This window comes from Emys orbicularis, chromosome 16 (assembly GCF_028017835.1).
Source record: "Emys orbicularis isolate rEmyOrb1 chromosome 16, rEmyOrb1.hap1, whole genome shotgun sequence".
NCBI lineage: Eukaryota > Metazoa > Chordata > Testudines > Emydidae > Emys > Emys orbicularis.
Genome location: NC_088698.1, coordinates 27,917,590 through 27,930,272, shown reverse-complemented (window position 1 = coordinate 27,930,272; position 12,683 = coordinate 27,917,590). Strand labels below are relative to the sequence as shown.

At 50.2% G+C, this 12,683-nt stretch overlaps 1 protein-coding gene across 1 annotated transcript in view; it reads right to left on the bottom strand.

Annotated features, from left to right (window-relative positions):
* The window catches only part of CUX2 (cut like homeobox 2), a 219,916-nt gene that overhangs the window by 47,120 nt on the left and 160,113 nt on the right, over positions 1-12,683 (bottom strand). Inside the window, exon 4 of the mRNA XM_065417817.1 lies at positions 8,622-8,700. Within this exon, the coding sequence (XP_065273889.1) occupies positions 8,622-8,700 (79 nt within the window). The remainder of the gene's footprint in view (positions 1-8,621; positions 8,701-12,683) is intronic.

Sequence of the window (12,683 nt, the reverse complement as noted above, 5' to 3'; positions counted from 1 at the left end):
AGGGAGCCTTCTGTTTGCTTTCAACTATGTCAAGCTAGTTTCTCACTACAGTAAAAACAGCTGTATAAAGAACCACTCCAAATCCCCCTTTCTCAGCAAGAACCGAGAAGAGGAAAGGCTCATTCTGATAATAATGATAGCAGGGGAAAAAGAAAACACGCTCAAGTGAGGCGCAAAGCTCGGGCGCTCACCTTTCACCTCTGCAGCTGCGAGTCACTGCCCAGCACTGATGGAAGATCAGTCTCTAAACCTGTTTTGTGCTACCCTAGGGCAGCTGGGCAAAGCAACGCACAGAAAGCGACTGCCCAAAGATGATGGTGAGTTGGCGCCAGAGCAAAGAACACAACCCAGGAGCTCTGGACTACCCGCTAATCCCTAAAGGTGGTTCCATCGGGATTCAAGAGGTGGTGGCTGGGGTGGGTAGAAGCTCACCAGCTGCTGCTCATTCTCTGCTTGGCCTGTGGCTAAAGAGATGAGGTCCATTTCCCTGGCTGTCCAATTGGCGCATTATGTGGTCCCGATTTCCCGCTCACTTGTAGCAGTTTGACCGCAACAGAACACTACGATTCCAGTGGAGTGGCTCCTGATTTACGCAGGTGTGAGAGGAGAGTCAGACCCAATGTACCTAACAGTGGCCAAGAATCCCCCACACGGAGGTTCGGTCTGGTCTGAGCTCTGCTCATTGGAATCCCTAGCAAAAATGATTGAGTTAGAGGAAACAATGAAAGCCAGGGATAGGGCTTCCAATGGAAATCCCAGTGTCCCCTGAGCTAGGGAAGGAAGGATGGTCTTGGGCTTTTGGCTCAGGAGATCCGGGATATCTAATCCATTGGACAAATCATTTGGGCCCAAATTTTCAAAAGCGGCTTCTCGCCGGAACAATTTACCAAGGGTCCTGCGGGATCCTCCAACCCTGGCGATTTTGAAATCAAGATTGGCTGCTTTTCTACAAGAGCTGCTCTAGGAATTACCGTGGGGCAGGTCTCTGGCCTGTGTTACCCAAGAGCTCAGACGAGCTGATCACAACGGGCCCTTCTGACCTTGCAATCTATGAATCGATGAATTATTGATGCCAAGATTTAGAAATGTTGGCCCCACTTTTCAGAGCTTCTGAGCACTCGCCACTCCAGCTGAAGTCAGTGGGAGCTGCAGATGCTCAATGCCATTGCAAAGCCAGGCCAAAATGTCTCACATTGCATGCCCCAAAACTGAAGCACCCAACAGTCCTGAAAATAATTGCTTTATCGTCTCTGTGCTTCAGTTTCCCTATGTTACACGAGAATAATAATACTAGCCAATAATATGATTACATCATGGTGCTGGGAGGCAAAATTCCTTGATTAATAGCTTGGATTTGCTGACTTTCCAGGCATGCTGCAAGAGATGCCGGTTTGATAGGGCTGTGGGAGACAGTGTAGGGAATGCCCCTAATGATGATAGGATGGAAAGAAGTTTCTGTAGGTGGTGGCCTGGCTGAGGCCCTGTCCTGATGAGGACTGTAATGCTGCTTGGATTTTACTGTATTATTAATGATGTCTTGGATGTCCAGAGCCTTGGATAGGCGTCTTAAATTTTTTAAAATCGAAATAAAGAAATACAAATAATGTTTACAAAGCGCTTTGAGATCCTTGGATTGAAGGGAACTACAGAAGGGCATCAGATTACTGTATACGAGCACTGAATAAACCTGATTCGTTGGTATAACTGATGGATTATCCCTGGACATAGAAGCTACAGTAAAGAAACAAATTAGTGGAGAGTTGACTAAGGATTCCTGCTTAGTAGAAATTAACCCTTGCATATTACCTGGCACACATTAGCAGAAAGTGACACTCAATGAAATTAGAGGGCCATAAATTTAGAACCAATAAAAGGAAACCATGCCTTCCCACAGCACAGAGTCCACCTGTAGAATTCCCAGCTGCAGAGGGTCATCAGCTGAAGACATATAGCGTGGCTGATTTTAAAAAGGATAATTTTACAGCCATTAATAATATTTGTAGCTATGCAAGCTAAGATAACGATATAGGTAATTAAACCTCATGCTCCAGGGCCTAAGATGATAGGGAATCCTTCACAACCTGGCAGTCTCTCTCATTCCCACTGCACATAGTGGTTAGGTGTATCACCAAGAGGGTCTTTTCTTGCTAGCCCCGGAAGCACCAGGGAACAGCCAATGCAGAATAAAAAGCTAGACAGACCAATGATCCAATCTGTTATGGCAAATTCCTCTGTCTCTTTGTAACAAGAAATAATGTAATAGCAAAAACGTATGCCACTACCCTGTGCAATAAAGCTGCGATGGAGTTTTGCCTGTATCAGCATTTACATCTAGCTTCTTTCAGCAACCATGCCTTTGCTGAAATAAAAATGACACATTTTCTAAACATTTCCTCTTCAGATGTGAGCTGTTTGCATTTTGATTATATATTTTTGGACCTGGGAGCTCTAAAGAAAACATTTGAGCTTAAAACAGCATACCACCATTCCCTCCTGGCTAGTCCACACGAGAGGTGAGATTTGATGTGACCTGTGGACTAAACAGACAATCCACATATAGGCAACAGAGGCAATAAAATCAACTTGCCTAAGATCTAAGTTTTAAAAATAGGGTTTGAAATTTAATATAGCCCTTAATTTGGCCAACACATCTTAAAGGTCCAGCCAACCACATCTGATCACCAACCATACCTCTCAGATGTCCTTCAGTTCAAGGGCCGTAACTCACTGTAGTCCCAGAGAGCTGTTTGGCACCCCGCCCCCACTTGAGTCTGATCTACTGCCCAGTGATGCTAATGGCAAAGTTCCCATTGACTTTGATGATGCAGGATCATACCCTTTTATTGTTAGAAACAATTTACATCAGAAATGAAGTATTATGAGGCGGGGCTCACATGAAGAACCATTGACACTAAAGGGAGTGGTGCCTATGACATTGGAAGAATCATTCTGAGTGTCCCTCATCTTAGGTTTGTATCACACATGTCACCCCCTGCCTCCTGTCCCAGTCTGGGGCAAGCAGAGAGGTCTGCTACTGACTATGGGCCCAATCCTGCTAATGCCTACACAGGTGTGTAATTCTACTCACAAGGGAGATGACCCACACTGGTGGAATGAGTCAAATGCATCAGTGTTTGCAGGACCAGTCCTATGACAACAAAGTGTGGATTAAAATGATATTGGCTTTATGTGGCAATTACTAACCTATTTGTGCACACGATGCTTAATTAAATGACTAACTTACTTTGATTTCATTAGAGCCTAACCTCACAAGAGACCAAACCAGCTGATTTTTTTTTTAAATACTTGAATACAAAACGTAACTTTTTAAAAAATAAAAATTGGCCTGGTATTTTTCTTAAATTACAGATGCCAAATACAACCACTAGCTGGTGCTATTGCACACTATTTTAGCATTCACAACTTCACAGGGCAGGGGAATGTCTTTCACTGATGCGTCCAAAAGAGTTGGGTTTTTGGCTTCGTTAGGAAATCTTGGTAATGCTTCCAGGAAAACCCAATTCCCTGGTAAAGAAAAGACAAAATACCTTTCCACACTCTGCTGCAGAGAGACTGGGTCTCCCACTGGGGACGTGAGTGTGTTTGGGGAAGCGGAGTGCCGACGAGGGATGGTGTCCGTCCAGCTGCGTGGCTCTGAGCTGAAAGTCTGGGGGTGTCTGTAATGGAGAGGGGAGGGGAGCTGACCTCGCACATCTCATAGAGAAGGGACTGCTGCAGATTTCCCATTCTGATCCGGTCGGGGGCATTTGCATCAGGGACTTTAGGCTCTGATCCTGGAAGTGGTCATGCACAGGAGCAGGGGCTTGGTTTGGTTCCATCTCTGACCTGCAGTCAGGATCATGACGGGCCGAACCCAGATGTCTTTGCTGTACTGAGTCCTCGTGAAAGCAAAGCCCTTCCTGCAGTCAGGGGGAGCAGTGAGCACTCGGGATACCCCAGGATTTGGCCCCTGGGCACCAATGGGAATTGTGCCTGAAGATGTGCGGAGTCCAAACTGAGCAAGGACCTCCGGGGTGGGCCGTATAACTTAGAACTTTTAATCTAAACGTTGTCAGTAACTGAAGGTTGTGCCCTCGGGAACTGACCTTCAGTGTGCTTCAGCTCTGCAGCCCTAGTGACAGGGTAATCCCTGAAGGGTCAGAGGCCCAGTGTGGGTTCCAAGCTGAACCCCTCTCGCCAGGAACTCAAGCTGAAAGTCCTAGCTCACCTCATGTCCCGTCTCGAGATATAAGAGTTGGTCAAACTTTGGAGAACTCTGAACAAGGGCTAGCTTGGGGTTGGTGGGCTGGGTGAACGTTCTGGATGGTTCTTATTGCCTCAGAACCAGCGTTCCCCCCGCTTTGATTAATACAGGGCCCAGGAGAGGCCAGCGCTAATGCTCAGCGGATGTTCTGAGGCTGCCCATCCAGCCCCACTAAAGTCAACGTAGAGGCATGTGGGATAGAACTGAATTTGGCCTGACGTCTTGCTGTCCTGGATTTTTGGGTTGTATTTTCCACTCAGCTTGGCTGTTCTTACCTGAGTTATTTACTGAATAATTCATTCGCCTTCCCGGGTCCTGAAACGTTCCAGCTCCATGTGATACTCACGGAACATTACTCTAGTTAACGTCTAATTACACATTACATCAAAGCTGCTGTGGAGCCGCACGGAGCGGCTGCAGAACGACGCGTCTCCAGCAAACCACACCGTGCGGCACGTTTGAGGGACTCCAGACAGCTGGATCGCTCGGGACCGGCAGGAAGGGAGAGCCTCACTCACCGTTACCCATCCACTTCCAGACCCCAGCCGTCCCCTGGCTTTTAACTCTCCCATGGTCTCCGCACACCCCTACATGCTCCCCACATCCAACCCTGCACATGTCCCTGCCCCCATTGCCACGTCCTCCCTGTTCCCTCCTCCCCAGAGCCAGCTCCTCCACATGGGACTCCTTCCCCTCCGGGCCCAGGCCTGCAGCCCTTGCTTGGGCAAAAATTCCCGTTGATAGTCAAGTCAAGAGGCCAAATGCTGCTGCTGTTGGAATCAGCAGGAGGCTGGACTCTCCTCCCCCGCCTCTACTGGCTGACTCTGGCAGGGCATTTCCTGGTCTCCCATCTGCAGGGCTCTCTTTGGGCTGGTTCCATGAGCAGTTCGCTGGCAGAGCCGGCCAAGCCCACTAGATCGCTTTCAGCGCCCCGCCCGCACGCACGCGGAGGCCTGTCACGCGGCGTTGCTGTTGACAGTTAACAGCACATCTTCCCATGCCGTCTGGCATTAGCGTGAGTGACACAGCACTGCTCCCTGCGCCAATCGGGTCAGGAGAGGTGCACGGAACCCCTCCGAGAGCCCGGACGTGGCCCTGCTGAGCGCAAAGCCCCGCGTTGGGGGTGAGGGGACGGCTAGTTACTTTCCTTAGCCCCTGGGAGCCCTTTGGGAAAGCGGCAGTATCCTCTCAGGGGGAAATGCCCCTCCTAGTGCCCAGCCCCAGTCACTCAGTGGCCACGTGGTGAGGGAAGGAATTTCTCCGGCTCACAAGGTCACCGCAAAGTGATAGCAGCTGCTACTCCTGCCTTGGGACCTGCGTGGCCATGGCAGTCCCCCCACCTCCCCATATGCAGGCAGGAGCAGGGGCTGTGCCTGCTCCAGATTCAGGGGTGCAGGAGCCTCCAGACACCAGGTACCCCCAGTGCAGGAGCCAATGGCTGGTGGAGCCACACGGTGGGAGATCCACCACCCCTGCTCCATCCTGCACATGCCCCCAGGCAGCCCCTGCAGAGCTAGGAGAAGGTACCTCTCCCTGCACAGCGAAGCCCCTCTGGACAAGAGGAAGGGGCAGGATTTGGGACTAAGGTCTTGGGCTGACACAGTTACAGAGCTCAGGGGTGTGAAAAAGTCACAACCGAAGTGCCGTAGTTCTGCTGACCCAGAATTCTTCCATCAGCCTTGCTCCCGTTGTTGGGGAGGTGGATACCTACAGCCATGGAAAAAGCCCTTCCATCGCTGTAGGCTGCGTCAACGCTCGGGGCTTACAGCGGAGAAGCTACAGCTAGAGTTAGCTAGACAGAGAGGATATAGCTTCAGACCTTGTTAGGGTGACCAGATGGCAAATGTGAAAAATCGGGACGGGGGTGGGAGGTAATAGGCGCCTATATAAGACAAAGCCCTGGATATTGGGACTGTCCCTAGAAAATCAGGACATCTGGTCATCCTAGGCCTTGTCTACACCAGGGATTTGCTCCAATTTCAGTCATCAGTGTAGACAGGCACAGCTGCTATTTGCACCGACAAGGTCTGCCCCTGCTGGAAATCGGTATTGGCTTGGCCAGTGCAAACAGTGGCTGTTCCTGTCTACACCACAGGTTGCACCAGCGCAGCTACACTGCTGGCTGAAACGGAGGCAAATCCTCAATGGAGACAACCCGCCCTATTCCCCCTGCATCTCCCTCTTCTTCAGCCCATGTGCTCCCCTGCTTCTCCCCAGTCGCTCCGCTAACAAGCCCCTTCCCTCCAGCCCGGGTCTACGCCTCGTGGGTTTGCCCAATGCGAGACAGAAATCAGCCGCCCCTGCTCCACAAGTCAAAGGGAGGCTTAAATCAAATCTTCCTCAGCAACAATGACATTAATTATGCTTTTAACACATTTTACTGCTTTTTTCCCCCCCTCACTTCATGCCACATCTGTGTGAACAATATCGAAAAGATTTACGATCTTCTTTCGTAATTGCAGCCACACAGCCCCGCTCACTTATCAAAATACTCGCTGAGCCATCAGCCTCCGCCGGGGAGCCGTGTTGACAGCAGCCATTCAAAACAAAAACGTTGAATCAGGACTTGTGTGTCGCTTCGAAAGTAGCCTACAAAAAATCTGCCTGTCAAGGAACGCATCGAGATGGCTAAAATTACAGGAGTGAGAGCCCGCGCCGAGGTGGGGTCTGCGCGGGGAGGGCGAGCGAATAGATCCGGGCTCTGGAAACAGCTCTGACATTTGGTTCTCGTATCTCAGGATAAAATTTAATGAGGACAGGAATGTGTCTCCCGAATTCCCCTAAGAAATCATTAAAACATTTTGTTATTCCTAAATGTCTGCCCGATGAGTTAGTGCCCCTGCCGGAGACCTCCTGCACCTCACAACTCTTCATCCTCCGACTTGTTGACAGCACGGCTGGTTCTTCGCTACCAGGAGACAAGGCTGCACGGGCGAGGGTTAGTGCAAAGCAAAGAGCCCCTGTACGACACATGGGGCTCTCTGTTAGGAGTTACTGCTCGATCCCTCTACGCAGGGCCAGGCACCAAATCCATCGAAGGTGTGGAAAGGCCACGCTGCGCACAGCCTCTAGACCTTTCCCAGAGGGAGCTCCGAGAGCAGCAGCATGGCTCCACTGCTGGGGAAGATGCTCACCAGTGCCAAGGACTAGAGGTGGGAGCTGGTTTTGGCCTCAGTGTTCTGGGCAGCAGCTAGCCCTGTTTCTGGGGACACAGAGACTTGACAAGCTCATGCAGCCAACGAGGCAGAACCAGAGTTAGAACCCAGGACTCCTGAATGCTAGTCCAGCACCCAAACCACTGCACCACACTGCTTTGCTCCACACACAAATTTGACAGGAGGCAGAGTTGACGGCTGGTTGGCCAAGAACCAGGGTGCCAAGCCCAGCTCTGCTGCTGGACTTCACCATGTCGCTTAACTTTTCTGTGCCTCAGTTTCCCCATAAGATGGAGACAACACAGTCTTGCTAAACCAATTGTGAACATTTACCAGCCCAGGCACCAAATCTGCTCACCCACCCTTACCAGTGTGATGAGAATGAAAAAACCAACATTATTTTACTTGCCCATCAAACCCTCACTAGTTATTCAAGGTGAGCCAACAAGCAGGATTTTGCAAGGCTGCGGGAAGACCATTCGCACAGGGCTGTGAGACCCTGTGCTGGAAAGCATTGTTATTATTACTGAGCACGGAGGGGTGACGGTTCATTCTAGGCTCAGGATGCCAAGTTACTGTATGTTAACCTTGGGGTCATCCTTGATTGGCTCTCCTTTCAAAAGGGCTCAGCCAAACATACGGATGGGCATGAACAGCGCTAGGTGTAGGGTTCGGTGGATGCCCCTATGCGTGTTTAAACCCTTTACATGTCCTTGTCGGGAGCTGTGCTGTAAAAGGAGCTCAGTCATTGTAGTTAACTTACCGTCAAAAACACAACTGGGGATAGGAGCAGTGTTATTACAAGGCTTGAGCAAATGTATTCCTTTTCTAATGTCAAGATGCATTTGGCTCATGCGCCGAAATACAAGGATGGCAAAAGATGTTTCCACTTGTCTGTTCCGCTCGCTCAGATCTCAAAAATAACACGGAAAAATTAGTGGCCACCATCCCGGCCGCGATGCAGGGAGAGCAAACACTGAGGATGCAGTGCCGTGGCCCAAAGGACACTGGAACGAGACCCGATTCTGGGCAATTGGAGGGATGGATAACGTGAGAGATGGAGCTGCAGAAAGCCCTGAGCTCCAGGACAGGGCAATGAGGCCGGGGCATGCGGCATACACAGCAATCCTTGCTTGTAATGGCTGCTTGGCGGTCTGTTCGCAACATTAATTATTCAGCTAAGTAGCCAAAGCATTCCTTACCTGGTGCTCCAATTAATTGCTTGTAAACACTGAGGAAAGCCGTCTCAGCCTCCTTGCTTCTTTTACTAAGTGCAATCACCTGAGGGGAAATAAAAATACGAGGTGAGGAAATGCGAAACCAGGGCTTCAAAGAAGAAAAGAAACCCGTGAAGGCCAGGCTCTGGGCTCAGCAAGGCCGGCCTGAAACTGGAGTCACTCCCATCAGGCAGATCTTCCTGCCACATGCCTGGATTGCAGCAGGGATACTCCAGATTGGCACGAGTGTAACTGAGCTCAGAATTCGTGCCCCGCTCCAAAGAATTAATAATTACCACCTACATTCGCCTCGCCCCGCGGGGGTTGTGCAACTCCAGTCACTGCAAAGCTGCTGGGTCTGTTCTCAAACCAGTAAACAAGACTAACACTTAACAGCCTTTGACCCTTTATTTTATTGCTTGGTGCCGCTTCTGATCATAAGTTATGATTGCTGGGGGGTTTCTGGCTCACTCGAGGAATTATTTTTCGCAGAGGTCACCGCTGACTTTAAGATCATAATAGAGCAACGCAGAGTCGGAGCGCCTCTGGGGCATGCTGCAGGACGCTCTTTGATCAAGTTGTTTCCGCCATAACTACAGGGGTCTGACAGGGACCTGGGGTGGGGGAAGGAATTGAACTCCAAACCGAGGTCCTTATGACCAGAGAAGTGCTAAGAGAAAAAGATTCTACCAAGTTTACAACGGCTCTTGCGTTGCTGACCTAACTGACCTGTGCAGGGTTTAGATTCCACAGAGACAAGGAGAACCTGGGGTGTATTTCCCAGGTCCTGTAGGTCAAATTACAGCACACAAACCTGTTCCACCAACTTGTTTGCTTTTCGCCTTTATATGTTTTGCCAACTCCCATGATCTTCTAACTTTCTTATTTAATGGAAACCCCGAAGATGCAGCCACGTCCACACATGCTGCCCCTCTGCGGAGCTCTTCGCAAGGTCTAGTTCTATTACGTGGTTTGTCTAGTTGACCGGAGTTGAAAATGGGACTGGCATATTCACACGTGAACACTGGAAGTGATATTTCCAGGGAAGGGCCTTACGGGCACTTTATAAAAAGCCCGGGGATAAGGGCTCATCAGAATGAATAATAATGCTACTTGATATGTGTCTAGCCCCTTTCATCAAACGCGGGAGAACATTTAACTGAACTGTTATTATCCCTGTAGTACAGATAGGAAAGTGGGGAATGGGCTCTGCCACAGACTTCCCCTGAGACCACAAAGTCACTTAGCCTCTCTGGCCCAGATCCTGGGAGGAATTAAGGCTCCATTGAAATCAATGGATGTTAGGAGCCTAACTACCTCTGAAGATCTGTGCCTTGGCTCCTCAACTGCATAACAGGGATAACAGCCCTGCCCTGCCCCTCGGGGTGTTGTGAGGTTAAAGGTATTAACATTTGGGAGGTGCTGGGGCTGTCTAAGTAGATACACAGAGGGGGCACACACTTTGCGTGAGGTCACGCTGGGAGTTGGCACATTTGGGAACAGACCCAATGTCTCCCCTGCTTTCAGATCCCTCTTCCATCCATCAGAGCAACTGACTGCCTCGGAAGATGGCCTCGCCATGTGTCAGTGCTCTGCACATCCCTCCCATCGGGGTCTGTCTTTGCTCTCTGATAGTTGGAGGTAACGGGACTTTCAAGCAATCAGAGGCTAGGGACACTCAAAGCACAGGATCGCATCCCTGATCATCTTGGCTAATAGCCACTGATGCACCTATCCTCCATGAACTTCTCATTCTTTTTTTAATCGAATTATAGTTTTGGCCTTCACAACATCCCTTGGCAAGGAGTTCCACAGGTTAACAGGGTGCTGTGTGTAGAAGTACTTCCTTTTGTTTGTTTTATACCCGCTGCCTATTCATTTCATTGGCTGACCCCGGGTTCTTGTGTTATGAAAGACGCAAAACTCTCGCTGGTACCTACCAGGCTCCCCACGCAGGCACCCTCGCTGCAGAGGTAACGGCACAAAGAATCCCACTTAGAAGAACCTCGTAGGACATCAGCACCAGGCACCTCCAAGCAAAGCCAGCCTGTCAGTGCCTCCCTCTAATGCCTCCTTCTCAACTCTTGGGTGAGAGTGAGCAGAAAAACCTATACACACACACGCGATCATCCCCATGTGTCTAGCTCAGAGCCATATGCCTCAGCCCCAAGATGAGCCCAGAAGAGAGACGATCTTGTAGCTCTCTGGTAGGAATCATAGTGGTGATCTGGTGCGAGCAACCCTAAGCCCCGTGTTAATGTGCCATGTTAGCCGAAACACTAAGCACCGTGTTAGTGGAGTCCATTCCAGACCTAGGAGAAAGACAGACTCATAGTCAGCTGCTCTACAGCACTGTTCAGCTGCAGGTCTCACAGTGCTCTACAAGAGAAGATCAGTATCATTCCTCCCTTGTTACAGATAGGGGGCAGAGAGAGCTCAGGTGAGTTGTCCAAGGTCACACAATGAGTCAGTGGCAGAACCAAGAAGAAAAGCCAGGTTTCCCGACTCCCCGTCCAGTGCCGTATCCACTGGACCAGCAAATTATGCAGCTCGGTCGGCTTTATTTGCTTCTAACTGAAGGTGGCTTAGTGCTAGCCCTGACTGGAGCATATTCCTTACCCCCACAACGTTACACATGTGGAGCCCCTGTAGCGTGGGCTACAGAAACGGCTCCAACAGCCCCCAGGCTAGCCAACCCTGCCGACGTGGGCTGGCAGAGAGGCCAGCTGACGAACAGAGGCCAGCCAGTGCGCTCACCTCGCTTCATTACATGCTTCGCAGTCAGCGTTAAGCAGCAGCACACTGCCTCTGTGCATGAATCCGTCCCTCCCCTTCGGGAGGAAAAACACCCGCTGTTAAGGAAGAAAGATACGGCTGGCCAGTCACAAGGCGTTTACCTCACCCGTCTCCATGGCCCTGAAATCCTGCCAGATGCAAGCAGCTGTGCTTCCATTCCCAGGCGTTGTCTGTTACGTTACGTCCCATCGTTAGAGCTGGACCTTCCACACACTGGGCAGTTATTTTAATTTGGAACCCAGAAACCCAGGAGAGGGCTCAGGGGGAGCCCCACAGAGAGCAGACATGAGCAAGACAGGAAACACAGCTTTGCAGTTAAGGCACAACACTGCACTGGGATTCGAGAGACCTGGGGGGTCAATCCTTGGCTCTGCTACAGACTCACTGTGTGACCTTGGTCAAGTCACTTCTTCTTTCTGTGCCTGTTTACCCAACTGCAAGACAGGAACGATGATGACAATACAGCCGCTGCTTGTCCAGTCTATTTAGATTGTAGACAGGGGCAGGACCATCTCTGACTATTAGTCTGTCCAGTGCCAAAGGCAATAAAGCTCCACCAGAGATTGCGACTCTGTGCGCTACTGTAATATAAATATAACAACGACCACGACAGTGTTAGCAGGCAGAGAAATGTCAGGAGGTCAGAACAAGTTTATCTGGCTGAGGTTCTGTAGCCACTGTCCCATTTACTCCCCATACATCTCTGCTGCCCCCTGGAGGGCAGGAGTTCCCAGGTGCCCACATGGCAGTGAGGAGGTTGTCAAAAGGATCCATGGAATTAAACACAGTAACTAGTTTACGTTGGGTGCAGGATCCACACCCTGCGTCCTTTGCCTTTGGCTAAATTCCTAACACTACAGTAATGTCACGCCAAGATAAATCATTGATGCGCTTTGAGTAAATGAAAATTATAATTTAATGCTGGAGCTTAAATAAGAAATAAGCATTTCACCTTTTATTTAAATGGCAGGCTGCTGAGCTGGGTCCAACAACACACCCCCCGAAAAGCCTTGGCCACGCTGACATCTTCAGGTCAGGGTGGGATGGCTGAGACCCCAGTCTCCCCCTCCCTTTGCTTTCAGTCCTCGCAAACCCAGGGGCCCTTCCCATCAGGGCGTGCAACCTCCCAGAGGCGCTGCGGCCAGACTCCCACTGCGCAATTCAGAAGCGTTGCATGGCTAACAACAGACCAATACATTAGTCCTGCCACAATATCCCCATTCAACATTGATGAGCATGAATCTTTTACTC